At 38.7% G+C, this 16,757-nt stretch overlaps 1 protein-coding gene across 4 annotated transcripts in view; it reads left to right on the forward strand.

Moving 5' to 3' along the window:
- The window catches only part of AMBRA1 (autophagy and beclin 1 regulator 1), a 162,344-nt gene that overhangs the window by 838 nt on the left and 144,749 nt on the right, over positions 1–16,757 (forward strand). Inside the window, exons 2-8 of one of the 4 annotated variants that reach the window (XM_083374519.1) lie at positions 8,498–8,734; positions 9,244–9,302; positions 9,826–10,009; positions 10,541–10,713; positions 11,967–12,033; positions 12,616–12,762; positions 13,024–14,102. In XM_083374519.1, the coding sequence (XP_083230645.1) occupies positions 8,600–8,734; positions 9,244–9,302; positions 9,826–10,009; positions 10,541–10,713; positions 11,967–12,033; positions 12,616–12,762; positions 13,024–14,102 (1,844 nt within the window). In that variant the 5' untranslated portion in view covers positions 8,498–8,599. Of the gene's footprint in view, positions 1–460; positions 636–8,497; positions 8,735–9,243; positions 9,303–9,825; positions 10,010–10,540; positions 10,714–11,966; positions 12,034–12,615; positions 14,103–16,757 lie in introns of those variants that run through there. The other 3 variants (XM_083374520.1, XM_083374518.1, XM_083374517.1) reach the window with 3 other exon arrangements.

The raw sequence follows: 16,757 nt of genomic DNA on the forward strand, positions 1-16,757 counted from the left end.
TCCGCCTTGCTAGAAAAACTCTCACACGCAGAGAGTCCTGTTCTCTTTTACCAAGAGGTTTCTCCCCCACACATACACCTCTTTTTAGTGGAGAGCGACTACGTAACCCTAAATTCTCACACGCAGAGAGAGTCCTGTTCTCTTTTACCAAGAGGTTTCTCCCCCACACACACACCTCTTTTTAGTGGAGAGCGACTACGTAACCCTAAATTCTCACACGCAGAGAGAGTCCTGTTCTCTTTTACCAAGAGGTTTCTCCCCCACACATACACCTCTTTTTAGTGGAGAGCGACTACGTAACCCTAAATTCTCACACGCAGAGAGAGTCCTGTTCTCTTTTACCAAGAGGCTTCCCCCCCACACATACACACCTCTTTTTAGTGGAGAGCGACTACGTAACCCTAAATTCTCACGCAGAGAGTCCTGTTCTCTTTTACCAAGAGGTTTCCCCCACACACACACACACACCTCTTTTTAGTGGAGAGCAACTACGTAACCCTGTGTAGGTTTATTTAAGAGAAAACACGGTGAGACCTATGTATGTAATCGGAATTGCAAAGCAGACCCGACTGTTTGCCCTTTAAGAAGGGCAATGAATGCAATCTCACCCATGCTAATCTCCCCAACATCATATGGTAAGCTACAATTATATGTATTGCAGGTTTTTTTATATAAAAGGAAACAGCATCCTTTTCTTTAAAATCTGTATTCCGGCCGCATGTATACAAAGAAAACTTCTTTAAAAAAATTAGGACTTTGAACAGTTCTAAAATAAGTTCTTTCCCCCCCCCCAAACCATCATTTTATGATGTAATATGCGTCAGATGCAAAGATCCCAGCAAGACACCCCAGTTCCAAAAAAAAACCCACCAGAAACCCTCAATGTGTTGCCAGTAGAAAACTTATTTTCCTGTCAACATTTGTGCTTTTAAGAACACCAGTAAATCTAATAAAACATACCGAAAGCATAGGAGTATACTAATACTAACCCTTAAGCAAGAGAGCTTTCATTCTTCTGCTTCAAGGTAATTCTCCCATTATTTATAAAATCTGTCAAAAATAAATGATGTGTACTTTGAAAAAATGTATAAATAAGCCCTGGGTTCAGTCTATCTTGCCTTCTCCTGGATATTATCTAATGTAATATAGCTTGGGGAACTCTGTGTTAGTAATAAAAAGTGTGGGTTTTAATATTTTAGATAGACCAATACAGTACTTGCATGTATGTTTTTGAACACTCATTTCAGGTATCATCCTCTCACCTTTGAATATGCAAATGAGGCAAGCTTAGGAGCCATGTGTTCTATTCGCTAAGTGAAGAATAGACATTTTTCATAGAACTCTATCCAGTCTGTTATTTCGTGCCAATATTAGAATGTAATTTTAAATATTTTAATGTTTTCCAAATCTGATTTTAAGGAGCGGTGCAGTGGCTCAGCGGTTTAAGATGCTGGGCTTGTTGGCTGGAAAACTGTGACAGCCCAGGTTCGAGACCTAAGCGCCGCGAGATGGAGTGAGCTCCTGTTCTCTCCCCAACTCCTGCCAATCTAGCAGTTCAAAAGCAGGCAAATGCAAATAGATAAATAGGTGCCACTTTGATGGGAAGGTAATTGTGTTCCATGAGATGCTGGCTGCATGACCGCAGATTCATCTTTGAACAGCACTGGCTCAATGGCCTCGAAACAGAGATGAGCACCACTGCCTATAGTCTGCAATGACTAGCAGAGTAAAATCTTCAGGGAATCCTTTACCTTTTTTTTTTTTAAAAAAAAAGTTCGATTTGGTGTATTTTATGTCTCTGTTAGCCCACTTTATACTAATATTTTTTAAATCATCCGAAACAATCCCATATTCTCTTAAAATTTTGAAAAATCAGATTTTATAGAACAGAATTCCCACAGAGACACAAAATACACCCAGTCAGACTTGCAAAATATTAACACCTCTTCCAGTGGCAAATTATATCCTAATATTGGTATCAAATACCAGACTGGATATACTTCTGTGAAAAAGGTTCTGTTCCACATTTGGCAAATACATGGCTGTCAAACAACTTGTGTTTGAATATTATAGTTGGAAGAAGAATACTTGGAAAGAGCGTTCAAAAATAAACTTGCAAATACTTTACTGGTAATGTACAGTTTAAATTTATCTTTACTGAATTTCACTTTGTAATTAACTCATTTTTTAAAAAAATTTGAGATCGTTTAACTTTTAGCTTAATTTCCCTAGTATTTAATTTAGGTTAGTTATATATCATCTTGAGATTTCATAAGATGTAGCCAGATGCTTTATCCCATTTAAAATAATAATTTGGTTTACTGTTTTAAGTACTGTTAGCTGTCCAGAGTAATGTGTTTGATCTTTTAGCAGTAGTTTTATTCAATGTTATTAAAAAGATAAAAGCTAATACAAACTAAAAAAAGAATAATAAAAAATAAAAAGTATAGAAAATAAAAAATAGAAAATAAGAAAAAATAATTAGTAAAAAAATATAAAGAAATAATTCTGCCACTCATCACAAGTATAAACAATTTTAGTAAATTTATCACCTTTAAAATACAATAAATAATCTCTTCCCATATCTTATCTCTTATCTATAAACAAATTTTTAAACTCTTTATCATTCAGTTCTGGTCAGCAAAAGTGCATTAAGGGTTATGAGAGATAACATACCTATTTTAACCTTGATCAAATAAGTAAATTAATGTTATATTTCTTTTATTTTTTTAACAATCTTGAGTTTAATCCCTCTAAATAATGTCCTAATACTTGGTTTCTTTTCATTATTTCTTTTTCCCTTCTCACAAAGTTCTTTAAAGTTTTAAGCAGTCTCTTTTGTAAATCCAATATAGGATAGATATCCAGGTCACTCTTTGGTTTGTTATTTCATTTGTTTCCAGTTTCATTTGTGTATCCAGTGGAGCACCTTTTTTCATATCATTCTTGTAGCCTGTCATTTTTAAATCCACTTTCAGATCAGTCTCAGTCTTGTCTGGTAAAACTTCCTGTTCCATGATTTCTTTTAAGCACAGTCTATCTATAGAATTAAGTTCCGGATCTATTGTTCAAAATATTCATCAATATGTTCAATGTTAAAATATTTTGCTCTATTTTAGTAAGTCTAAATGTTCTCCTTTAATTATAATCTTTAGTGCCTTCTGGTTCCCTGTGCAGGTAGTTGTTAGCTTATGACCACACTTGAGCCCAAAATGTATGTTGTTAAGTGAGAAATTTGTTAAGTGAGTTTGCTCCCATTTTACAACTTTTCTTGCCACGTTTGTTAAGTGAATCGCTGCAGTTGTTAAAATGGTAACAAGGTTGTTAAGTGAATGTGGTTTTCCCATTGACTTTGCTGGTCAGAAGGTTGCAAAAGGGGATCACATAACTCCGGACACTGCAGCTGTCATAAGTATGAACTAGTTGCCAAGCATCAGAATTTTGATCAGATGACCATGGGGATGCTTATGAAAAATTATCATAAGTCACTTTTTTCAGTGCCGTTGTAACTTGGAAAAGTCACTACGTTACCTGTTGTAAGTCAAGGACTGTAGTGTGCAACCTTCAAAGTCCCGTTCTGTCATGTTTGTAAGAAATTCAAAAAAAAAAATTCTGATGGGAAGGATTCTTTAAAATTTATTCCAAAATCTTATGGATCCCTAGCCCATTTATAATTTCTAAAACCAAAGTTTTAATGACCCTTTTGCTGTTTATTCCAGATTTTTTTTAAAAAAAAGTCCTTAACACCAGCTGCCTGCAATTAGTGCAGGTTCGCATCCCACCAGGCTCAAGGTTGACTCAGCCTTCCATCCTTCTGAGGTAGGTAAAATGAGGACCCAGATTGTTGGGGGCAATTAAGCTGACTTTGTAATAATGCCGCTTGGGGGGGGTGTATGAAAGCCCTAATAAGCAGGCATATGCATAGAATGAAGGCTACTGCTAAGCTTGTAAGCTGCCCTGAGTCTTCGGAGAAGGGCGGGATATAAATGGAATTAAAATAAAATAAATAAAATAAAACTTGTACTTAAAACTTCTTTCACCTGGGATTGAAAGAAACTCACCAGATTCCAAATAGGTGAAAAGCAGTTAACCAGCAATTTCTGACAGTGGTTAGAAAAGGGAAGTATATGGATCTAATGCCCATAAAAGTGTCACTGTGGTTTGAGCAAAAATGACTTTCCCTCATTTCAAGAGCTCTAAATCAATGGCCCCCAACCTTTTGGGCACCAGGGGCTGATTCCGTGAAGGGAAGTTTTTCTGCAGACTGGAGGGGGTGTGGTACCACATACTGCCTGCATCCTGTGGATGGGGCTTTGCTTATTTGTGTGGATTGGTTTCTGACATGCCGCAGACTGGTGCCAGTCCATGGACCAGGGGTTGGGGCCCCCTGTTCTAAACCTGCTGAGGACCACAATCTTGCGGTTGTGCAATCTCCTCACTAGGAGCGATTTATGGAGCACTTATGGGTGATCTCAAGTCTTCACTTTGTAGAGGAATTACAAGGAGCCAGTCTACTTGCTGGCACTTCATTCCACTGCAGTTGTCAGCTTCCCATTTTAATGTCTTCGGTTTGCCATTTCTTCCCCAGAAGTCAGACTCAAGTATTTGCGATGCATCATGCAGTAGTCAGCAACAATCAGAAGATAAATATTTTTAGAACTATAAACATACATAAATTATTGTTAAATGATGGTATTGAGAGGTTTAATTTGCAGAAATACTTATACAGGCTACTGACCAATGCATTATAGCTATGCCAGATCTATTGCAAGATGAAGGAATAGGCAATTGAATAATGAATCAATTTTAATAAAGTGAAAAAGCCTCTGTACATTCTAGAATATGAAATTTGGAACCTAACAGTTTTGAAAAAGTGTTTTTTTAAAGTTGGCAGCCCATTTAATGAAATTACACATGATTTTAGTGGGACATACTTCTAAATAAACATAGATACAGTAGTCCTCAACCTATGGCCACAATTGACCCAAAAGTTTGGTTGCTAAGCAAAACAGTTGTTAAGTGAGTTTTGCCCCAATTTACAATTTTTTTTGCCACAGTTGTTAAGCGAATCGCTAATTGTTAGATGAATCATGTACTCGTTAAGCAAATCTATCTTACCCCATTGACTTTGCTTTCGGAAGCTGGCTGGGACAATGACAAATGGTGAACATGTGACTCCAGGACAATTCAACTGTGATAAATACATGTCTGTTGCCAAGTGCTCAAATTTTGATCATGTGACCATGGGATGTTGCAATGGTAGAAAATGTGAAAAATGGTCATAAATCATTTTTTTCAATACCATTGTAACTTTGAACAATCACTAAACAAATGGCTGTAAGCCGAGGACTACCTGTGTGATTGAATGTTGTTCTATGAAACTCTAGATATGTACTAAAAAGATTTTCTATAAAAGCAAATCACCCACATAGAGCAGAGTTCTCTAACCATTCTGGGCCGCAGCCCAGAGGGGAGAGCAGCAATTTCTGCGTGTGCGCGTGTCCATGCACGCTAATGGGCCCACGCCCACTGGCACAGTGGCCCGTTCGTGCATGCACAAAATGGGGCGCACGCCCCCCTTGTTAGCATTCCCATTTGCACTCGTGTGCATCCACAAACTGGGCTCTGGGCGCTACCGCGAGTGGGGGGAGAATGTGTGCCCATGAGTGCATGCCCTGGCCAGCCATTTTTGCGGCCCGCTGGCCAAGAGCCGAAGACCATAGTTTGGGAACCCCTGACATAAAAGTATGGAAAAGTATGGAAAAGTGAGACATCAGACATGAGATTCAGGGTACTCAATGTATTGGTTGAATTGTTAGTGCTTAAATGTAATTGCTTATAAGAGAGGACTGTTTTCCAGAGATGATAGCCTTTTAGACTAGATACTTCATATCTTTCAGTATTTTAATCTTTGAAGTATGTTCTATAGGTATCTTGTGTAATATGTAGTTTTCCTAGTATCTGTGTAATGGAATGTTCTTTCTGATTGGGAATGTTTATTTATTGCCTTCCTTAGTTTGTTCCAACAGAAGCTGTTAATAAGAAACGTGTTTACAAAAATGCCTTCTTATGTCTGATTTCTCATTTGTCATATTTGCTATTATGAAGTATAGTAAAAGCTTATTTTTTTTCTTCTTGTCTTTCTTCGATTATTTTGTTTATAATTCAGAAATCCATTAATTCTTGCTTTACTAGGAGGACGAAGAGACTTTATTAATTCCGAATGCCATTTTCTATAACTAAAGTTTTTTTGTGATGAAAAGTTTATATTCTGGACTAGAATGTTGAGGGTATTTTTCAACAATAGGAATATTTAGCCATCAACTTGCAATTTTTAGTCAAAGTAAAGATTTAACCATGCTTACATTCAGTTGATGAAACAAAAGAGGACTTAACATACCCATATTTGGCGAAGAACTTCTCCAAGACATGCCAAATACTTATTTCAAGTGCTTTTGAGTTGAAGAAGTTGTTTACTGACGTAGAAATTAAAATAGCAACTATATCCTTTGAAATACATATGGTTTATACCATACCTCTATATTTGTATAAGCACTTAAAGTGACTTACAGCAATTAAGAAATAAAGCATTAAACATTATGTCGACTGAGCTTTGTACAATTATTAGAATTCTGTGTTACAGTTTTAGGGACCTTGGAGAAAATTTATTTAGGATATAGAATCTGTAAAAAATAAAAGTTTGAGAATTTTGAATTTATTTTATCAGAGAACAGTAATTTGTGCAGAAGATTCATTTAAGAACTCTATCAACTGTTTAACAAGGAAAATTTCTCTTGTGGCTAATTAAAAATATTATCCTTCATAAACGGTTGGTGTCTAGGTCAGCAATTTGGAAGTCCTTAGTGAGTTTAAGATGGTAATAAGAACTCCAGTTTCCTTTTTGGTTGTTTATAGAAATTGACATGATTATTTTTTTCTGTAAGCTTTCATAATCTACATTTTACTTGTTACGTGGCATCTGCTACATCACTTATTTCTGTAGGCAAAACCTACAGGAAAATTCTGGAAATGAATAATTCATCTTTTATAGAAACAGGAAGCATAATCACAATAGTGGACTTCATTTTTCTGTGTGTTTGGCTACGTTGCTTATTGAGAGACAATTTTGAGGATAAATTCTAAATCTGATTTCATTCTAGATAATACATTGCATGCAAAATATTTCAAAAAGTACAATGCATATTGATCCCTACCTTTATTGAAATTAAAGACAGGATTAGAATGTCCATATTAAAAGATTACAATAAAATAAGTATTAAATAAAAATCAGGGATTTGATTCCTTATATATTTCCAGTCTAATGAAATGATCTTATTTATATCCTGCCTTTATTATTTTTACAAATAACTCAAAGCGGCCAACATATCCAACACACCTTCCTCCTCCTATTTTCCCCACAACAGCAACCCTGTGAGGTGGGTTGGACTGAGAGAGAGTGACTGGCCCAAAGTCACCCAGTTGGCTTTCATGGCCAAAGTGGAACTAGAATTCACAGTCTCTTGGTTTCTAGCCTGATGTCTGTGGAGATTCTCAGTCATCCAGATCACGGTTGTCCCAAAGGTGCATTTTCAAGAGGCAACTGGGCTTTCTTGTTTTTCTTTGAAGATGTTTCACTCCTCATCCAAGAAGCTTCTTCAGCTCCGATTGAATGGTGGGAAATGGAAGGATTTATATTCCTTGCAAACAGCTGGTCTTTTAAAGAGTTGTTGAGGCCACTTGGAGATTTATCTGTGTCCTCAGGGTTACTTGAGTAGTGCAAATGGGTATAGAGCCTTCTTGGCAATGCTGAAAGGACTGTGTTGTAGACTGGAGATTGATGATGTTGGAGAGGGCTGTTCAATTTTGACATAGATGATTCTTTGTCCCCTCTTTCAAACCAGTGGTTTTCTCTGTCTAAAATGTGGACTTCGCTGTCTTCAAAAGAGTGGCCTTTGTCTTTTAAATGCAAATGGACTGTTGAATCTTGTCCTGATGGGTTTGTTCTCCTATGTTGTGCCATGCATTTAAGAACAACTACTTCATAAACAAAAGGGACGTGGTGGCTCAGTGGGTTAGGACACTGAGCTTGTCGATCAGATGGTGGGCAGTTTGGCAGGTCAAATCCCGAGTGCCGCGTAACAGAGTGAGCACCTGTTAACTCGTCCCAGCTTCTGCCAACCTAGCAGTTCGAAAGCACATAAAAATGCAAGTAGAAAAATAGGGACCACTGCGGTGGGAAGGTAACAGCGTTCCATGCGCCTTTGGAGTCTAGTCATGCCAGCCACATGACCACGGAGATGTCCTCGGACAAGCGCTGGCTCTTGGGCTTTGAAACGGAGATGAGCACCGGCCCCTAGAGTCGGAAACGACTAGCACGCATGTGCGGGGGAACCTTTACCTTTTTACTTCATAAACGCATGAATTCTGTATTGTATGTATTTGTACTGACCCTTGGAAACTTCTGTCTTTTGTCTGTTTTGAAATGTCTCTTATCTAGATTTCCATGAAGATAGACTTGCGAGATGTGGATGGCTCTTCTGTAGATCCTTGGCACTTGAGATTGAGTGTCTGTCAGTGACTCATTTTTTGCACTAAAATCATGAAGGTTGTACCAGAAAAGAATGCTGTGCGAATCCTTTGGGGCCGAGAACGTGGAACACAAGCTTTGGGAGCACAGCGTCTTTTGCAGGAGTTGGTTGAAGACAAAACCCGTTGGATGAAATGGGAAGGCAAGGTGAGACACTTGGCAGGAATTCTGAAGGGTTTTTAATGTTTTCCTGCTTTATATGGAGTCAATGAAGATTCTGAATCATCCAGGTAGAGTTGTCTGGAAATTGAGTCATGGCAACTGGACTTCTTTTCTTCTTGGTTCGAAATGTTTTGCTGCTCATCCAAGTAGCTTCTTCAGTTTGAGCAAATTGGTTAGGGTTAGGGGAACCCCCTTATATGGGGACACATTTTGGATTGACACATCCTTAATTATATAAAGAATGTATTGAGTGTGGTGTATTGAGTGTTTTGCTTGAGGATAGTTCAATGTACTGTACTTGCAGAGTTAATAGATTTGGATTAACTGATATTGTATATGTGTTGGTTTTAAAGCCTTTTTGAAATGATATAATGAATGGAAGTTTTAAGAACATGTCTGATTTTCCCAATGTTGATTTTATGTAAAGCAAAAATGATGGTACATACAGCAAGTACTTTGAGCTTAGAAAATGTTCTGTACTTTTTAACTTCCAGAAAGTTGAATTACCGGATAGTCCACGCTCCACTTTTCTGCTAGCATTCAGTCCAGACAGGTAATATTTATTTGTTTATTTATTTAGTTGTTTTTTATTATGTTCCAAGTATACATTTGGCAATCAGTCTTTTCCAGACTTTGAAAATTTGAAGTGTGTTATGCCTTTCCACCAAAAAAAACCCAAAACATTTAAGGTGACGGGAAGAATGAAATGATCATAAAAACAAATATTGCATAATAATTATCTTTGAAATGCTAAAATAACTACTATCTTTGAACACATCTGTAATTCCAGTTTGTGAATAATCCTACACATTTAAATTAAAAACAGGTTAATTTATTATTGCCTTTCCCAAGTTGAGCTCTCAAGAAGTGTTGGACGATAATCCCAGTTTATACTTTCAAGTCAACTTGACCATTATTGTGTACATTGACGTGATGAGAGCTCTGGTTTAAGGTATTTGGAGGTGTCAGATAGGGGAAGACTAATTTCCACCACAGTTCTTGCTGTGATGTTTAAGTAAGGTTCTTCTTCTCCCCTCCTCAGTTAACTGCTTATGGTGTCTTTCCCCCCCCCCCAGGACTCTCATGGCATCAACTCACGTGAACCATAATATTTACATCACAGAGGTGAAAACGGGCAAGTGTGTTCACTCGCTAGTTGGACATCGACGCACACCATGGTGTGTAACTTTTCATCCCACTATCCCAGGGCTTATTGCTTCAGGGTGCCTCGATGGAGAGGTTAGAATCTGGGATTTGCATGTAAGTTCCTTCTAGCACACATCTATTTCTTTTTTTATGCATGGATGATTTGGTCGTGGGGGAGTTACTGCTTTAAGTGTACATCCCTTTCCATTCTAAATATGTAAAGAAACATCAGGTGGGTTCTGGATTGGTTTTATATATTAAAAAAGTCTTTAAATAAAACACTTGCATGAGTGGGTATTTTTCATGTTTATTTTTTGCTAGTGCAGCATAGTTGAAATGTTTCTGTCAACTCAAATGACTTTTTTTCTCATTTCTCTAGAATGTGTGATAATTCCTAGGTAACTTCTATAGACAATATATTGCAATGAGCTTGTGGCAAATGAAGTAAAGAATCCTAGTTTCACTGGTGCAGGATGGGGGCCTGTGTGATTAAAAAAAATGAAGGATATGTGCTGATCCTTATTATTGAATTCTAGATCTAGCTAAAGGTGAGAGAGAATAGAAACATGTTTTAGACAGGTTACTTTCTTTTTGGCTTTTTTTTGTTTCAAAACCATTGGTGACTCTACACTGACTTGCTCTCAGGGTGGAAGTGAGAGCTGGTTTACAGATAGCAACAATGCCATTGCATCCTTGGCTTTTCATCCAACGGCCCAACTTCTGCTAATTGCAACAGCCAATGAGATTCACTTCTGGGACTGGAGTCGCCGGGAGCCTTTTGCAGTTGTGAAAACAGCTAGCGAAATGGAGCGAGTCCGGTGAGTAATCCTGGGCGTGTATCTAGTTGACAAGGAAGTGGAGGAGTAACTGTTGTGAGAAGAAATCTTCGGATAAAATCACTCGAGGTATATTTATAGATCAAAAATAGGAACGAGTAATTGACAAAACTGGAGGTATTATGGGAGATCACCACATTGGCGTCGGTGTTGAATTTGATATTAGCACATGATGATGGTTTGTAGTTGGAAATAATCAGGGAGTGATACATAAGCTATTTTGAGTTTTTCCAAAGGAAGAGTGTATTCAGAAGTGGTTACTACTCCAATTTGAGAATTACCAATAGTTCTATTCAAATTCATAGCTGCAACTGCCTACTGTTATATTTCTTTATCTGAAATAAAGTGAAACTGAAGCAGTGTTGCTTATCTAGATCAGAGATGTACACCATTTTTAATGAGCTCCGACTCACCTATCCTGTTACACTTCTTTAACAACTATAGCCTTTCACAAGTAGTACAGCAAGGTAGGGAGTTGGGCAATAATACTTGTATGTGATACTTTGAATGACATAGCCGAAACTGAGGCACATAGAATATGCAAGTGGGCATAAATATTTATTAAAAGGAAAAAAACTATTAACAAGGCAGTTGCTTTACTGATTAATATTACTCAGGATATTTTGTTAGCCGGAGGCATCAAAAGCCCAACTATCTGGTTGATAGGATCAAATTACAACGTAAGTCTTGGTGAACCTGAAAACTAAAGACTGCTTGAAACTGCTCTGCAAAAATTGTGCTTATCTAGGAATTAGTGGTTTGAAAGGAGACAAATAAGTGAATGAAATGGTGGTTCTTTTGGAGGCTGTTCTCTAGGTTAAGCCAATAAAAGCCAGAAAATAGTAGGTGATCCTAGTAACAATCCTACAATTACCCAATACACAAAAGGTATAAATGCATCATGTTGAATTAAATTAACTAAAATTGTTTGAAATGATCATTTACTTTAAGCAACTTCTATATAGCATGTGTAACTTGAAACTATTCTAATTGTAAATTAGAAACATCTCTGAAATATAGGGGCTTTTGTTTGTGTGTACAACTGACTCTGAAACGATAACTGAAAATCTTATTTTACAGAAGCGTTGCTGCTGAGAGAATTAGATGCGATCTGATTTCTAAAATCAGGCACTTTTTTCTTTCAAAAACTAGAAATGTGGCAAGTTTGTTAGAACTTGTAGATATTATTGTCTTGAATAGCTGGAGTTGAAGTTATGTCTTCCTTTCTATTTCAGACTAGTACGATTTGATCCCCTTGGGCATTATTTACTCACAGCAATTGTTAATCCTTCGAACCAGCAGGTAATTGTTTTGTAAATCATTTGGAAGACATTAAATATTCTGTCTGTGAGAAGCTTCAGGTTTTGGATGCTTCATAATATAGTTCTCTCTTATTAATTCAGCTACCATATGTTTGCAATTTTTTAAACAGACTAGTCAGGAATAACATGATCCAGAATCTTTAAAACTCTTGGTAGTAATCTGAAAGCATTTGAATGGGTGACTATCCATTTTAGTTTTTGGTACAGAATGGGGGGACCCAATAAAAGACAAGCTTATACATAACTAAGGCATGAAATGTATTGCTGAACTAATAGGAATATTTCCAGTACTGTATTGCATGTCAATGGCCCCAAAGCTTTCTTTGTGCTGATCACTTTTGGATCCGTATTAGCTGCACTGCTTTGTTTGAAAAAACTGCACTGTATCTTTGTGGGAATTTACAGCATTATTACATGGAATTTTCTGAATCTAACTGATCGTTCTAATGAAAGATTATTAATAATTTTACCGAACTCAAGAAAAAGCATTTTCTGTTTTATCTTTCTGTTTAAGAGTCCCTCCCCCCATGAGTTGATTGATTGTGTGCACTTTATTCTGCAGAACGATGAAGAGGTGGAAATACCTGTGGATAGTACAGAAATGCCACATTATCGTCAACGTTCCATTCTCCAATCTCAACCAGTGAGACGCACGCCACTCCTTCATAATTTCCTGCATATGCTGTCATCACGCTCTTCTGGTATCCAGGTGGGAGAGCAAAACGCCATGCAAGACTCTGCTACACCCTCCCCTCCTCCTCCTCCTCCTCCTCCTCCCCCACCCCCACCTCCTCCCCCTCCCCCCCCACCCCCACCTCCAGCTAGTGAAACCTCTAGAGCATCTGCCTATAACGGCCTCAGTGAGCCTGTCAATTACCCCTCAGTAAAATGTTGCCAGCATCTGGGGGTTTTGTGCCTTTGCAGGCGATGTTCTAGTGCAAGACTTCCATCTTCTCTCTTCCCATCCCAGGACAACGCCCCTTCCACATCCTCTGGGTCCACTGGCACTTCCTTTTCTTCCGTGCAAATGGAACCTTACCAACCCCAGGAGCAGGCATCTTCAACACAGCAGGAGCAGGGACTCCTTAATCGACCATCTGCTTTCAGCACTGTTCAGAGCAGTACTGCTGGCAACACCCTGCGCAACTTTAGCCTGGGCCCCACTCGTAGATCCCTTACTGGGTCTTTGTCAGGCCATCCGTCCAGGATCCACCCAAGACAGATGGCCTCAGGGTTGGAGGGTTCTGAGTGGACTCGAACAGTGTTAAATATGGGCCCTCGCTCTGAGTTGGAAGGTATGCCTCCTCCTAGAACCAGTGCCTCTTCAGTGAGTTTGTTGTCGGTGCTGAGGCAGCAGGAAGGAAGTTCCCAATCCTCTGTATATACTTCAGCTACAGAAGGGAGGGGTTTCCCAGCTCCTGAAGCTGAAGCAGAAGGCACCAGTAGTCCTGGCCCAAGCAATCCAGCCAGCCTTCGCAATGAGCTTCAATGTGACTTGAGGCGGTTCTTCTTGGAATATGATAGGCTTCAAGAACTAGATCAGGGGATAAGTGGTGAACCTAGTCAGTCACATCAGGCCCAGGAGATGCTTAATAACAACATTGAGCCTGATAGGCCTGGTCCTTCTCATCAACAGACCCCACATAGCAGTGAAAACAATTCCAATTTGTCACGGGGGCATCTGAACCGCTGTCGCGCCTGTCACAACCTGCTGACTTTTAACAATGACACACTTCGCTGGGAAAGAAGCACACCCAGCTATGCACCAGGGCAGTCCCAAAGCACATTTGAGGGGGTGCCATCCAGCAGTAGCCAGCTACCACCACCTGAGAGAACGGAAAGCCGAACGTCTCCCTCTAGCAGGCTGCCCCTGAGAAGATCTTCTAATCCTCAAGAGGAAAGGACTGTGAGAGGGGTCTTTAATCAAGAGACGGGGCACTGGGAAAGAATTTACAGCCAATCTGCTTCAAATAGACCTGAGAATGTATCACAGGACGCCTTAAACCAGGAAATGCCTGAGGAAATTTCGGAAGAGGATTCACTCAGGAGGTAAGCCTGCTAGACTTTTCTAGCTAGATTCCATCTTGATTTGTCTTTGAAGCCCCACTAAGCCTGACCTTTTCTAAGCGTTCTAATATAAAACTGAAAATGCCGTTATCAAAAAACAAAAGCAACTAATTACAAAAATAAATTTGGTATTTGCGTTACGGACTGTTTTTAAAGCAGGGTTTTTAGAGGCTTCGAAGTGTAAGAAATTAAAATGGTGCAAGGAAAATGAAAGATGAAACCTTCTAGTACAATGGCTCCCAACCTTTTCTACACCCTAAAACGCTTCTGATATATTCTTGCACCCTTTCCAAAAGTTCGAAATAACAGGAACGAATTATGCATATATATACACTTATAATTTTGAAAACCCAAGTTTTCGCACCCCCAAAGGGCGCGAGCACCTTTGGTTGGGAACCCCTGTTCTAGTAGAACGTGATCTTTCTATTCAAATCTTATGTTTAGAGATACTTTGCTTGGATCAGCTATTTTTTTACAACGTCCGCTTAAACACACATGGAGTTTCTGCTTTAGTTATATATTTTGTTCATCTTTCAGAATAATTCCCATGTTCCTCTGTTACATGATACTGTCGGTTATTTTAATTGTAGATTTTACCTGTAGAGTTGAGAAAATAGTTGAACTAGGAACTGTTTGATCATATTTAAAGGAAGGAAAATAGCTACCATGGGATCTTCCGTAGTAATGAAAAATATTGCTTTTGTTTTCCTTATTCTGTGGAATTGGGCACTACATTTAATATTTTATACTTGCCCTTTCAGTATTCATAATAAAATAAACAGATATTCTAAAATTCGTATCTCAGTAATTTTCCACTCTGCTTCTGTAATTTGATAGAGAAATGAGATATTTTTTTCTTCTAAATTTATCTAAGGTTAATGTTGTCAGGTGCTTTGTTTTGACATGAGTAACTAACCTTAGCTCTAGACCAGTTTCTGTAAATTGGAGATTGATTTTCTCTAGTGCCTCGCAATCGGCCTGCAATATTACACCTGTGCCAAACAATTGCTTAATAGATAAAGAGCTGTTCCCCCCAGACAGAACTATTGATGTATTCTGAAAAGGACTTAAGTAAGGGCAATGATTGTATCATAAAACTGATCTGGAAAGTGTTTGCTTCCTGTATCAAGGCTGAAAAATAATCACAGTTCTATTTTTACATCTCAATCTACATGACCTCTTCTACAGAGGGGTACATGAAGAAAACAAGTAGAATTTACTACTAATGAAAGAAGGGAGAGGGATTTCTTGACGGTTGACTGTTGGGGTGGCTTGCCTTCAGGGGTTGTGGGTGCTCCATTGTTGGGAGGCTTTTGGGAGGTGACTGGACCCGCCATTTCTCTGGGGTGGGGTGGGTTCTCCTGCTTGGGTGGGGGGGTTGGGCTGGGAGACCTCCGGGGTTCTTTTCCAACTCTGTTATTCTGTTACGATAAATAAATATAAATTAATAAATTGGATGTTTTCTGTTCATTTGTCACCAGTCGTTTAAAATGGGTTTGTGGTGCTGTGATCTCCAAGACACAGTGGTGCTATGAGGCCATGTAATCAATGAGATCTGTGAGGATATCTGGGAGAGCAAATGAAGGTTTTTTTTTATAGCCCTCATTCTTAGAACACTGAGGAGGAAGCATCTGTACTGGTGGCCTGATCTTTTTTGCTAGAATTAAACTTTTTGTGACAGAATATCAGTAGCTACATGCTCTGAAATGCACATTTTCATTTTATTATTTTGATTTTAAAAAATGGAAAGGGGAGAAATGCGGGTGTATTTATGTAACCAACACAATACTTGCTGTTGTTCATGTTTAGATGTCTTTTCTTGATTTTGTTGATCTGCATTGCAATATTCTCTGTGAGAATGAGCTCGAGATATTTCGTTGCTTGTAATAGACTAGATGTTTCCTGGTTCCCATTTCTCTGCTTAGAAGTTGACTGAACTAGTGGTTGTCTCTTACTTGGGTATTGTGATGAAACAGCGATTTCCATGGAAGACAGAAGGCTAACGGAAAGGGTTTGGGCAGGTCAAGGAAATTACTCTCTCTGATGATAAAACTAGCCCTGGAATGTGTATTTAGACACACCTTTTCTTCTATCTTTGCTTCAGCTAGTCAATTGCAATCGAAGCAAAGCAGGAAAGTATTAGATAGCCTGCTGCTCTAGCACTCAAATATTTGCCTTTGCAAAACTGCAAAAATCTAAACGGCTTCTGTTCTTTAACCTCTATTATTAAATTATTTGATGTTTCCCTTCCCCTCCTGCCCCAGCATCAAATATGCAATGCTAGAGAGAGAACAATGGGACAAGACAATAGAAGAAGTGCTCCCCACCCCCACCACCTTACACGTATGAGAGCAATCTGAATTCATCTGGCTGGCCACTGACCCAGAATGGAGAACGAAAGGCACTTTGGCCTTGATTTAACTTTTCAAGAGCATGTTCACTTGCAGCATTAGCCTGAAGCAAGAGCAGAAGAGGGGATTTTGCAAATCATCTGTATTGCTACTGGATTACGCCAGTTAGCGCACGTACTTCTGGGGAATCAGACTGTGTTAAACGGATTCTGAAAGATCTTATAAATTTTCCACTGTAACTCCCCCCCTCCCCCCCATCACTTATGGTTTGAATTCATCTGCTTTT

This window comes from Vipera ursinii, assembly GCF_947247035.1.
Source record: "Vipera ursinii genome assembly, chromosome: 1".
Classification (NCBI taxonomy): Eukaryota; Metazoa; Chordata; class Lepidosauria; order Squamata; family Viperidae; genus Vipera; species Vipera ursinii.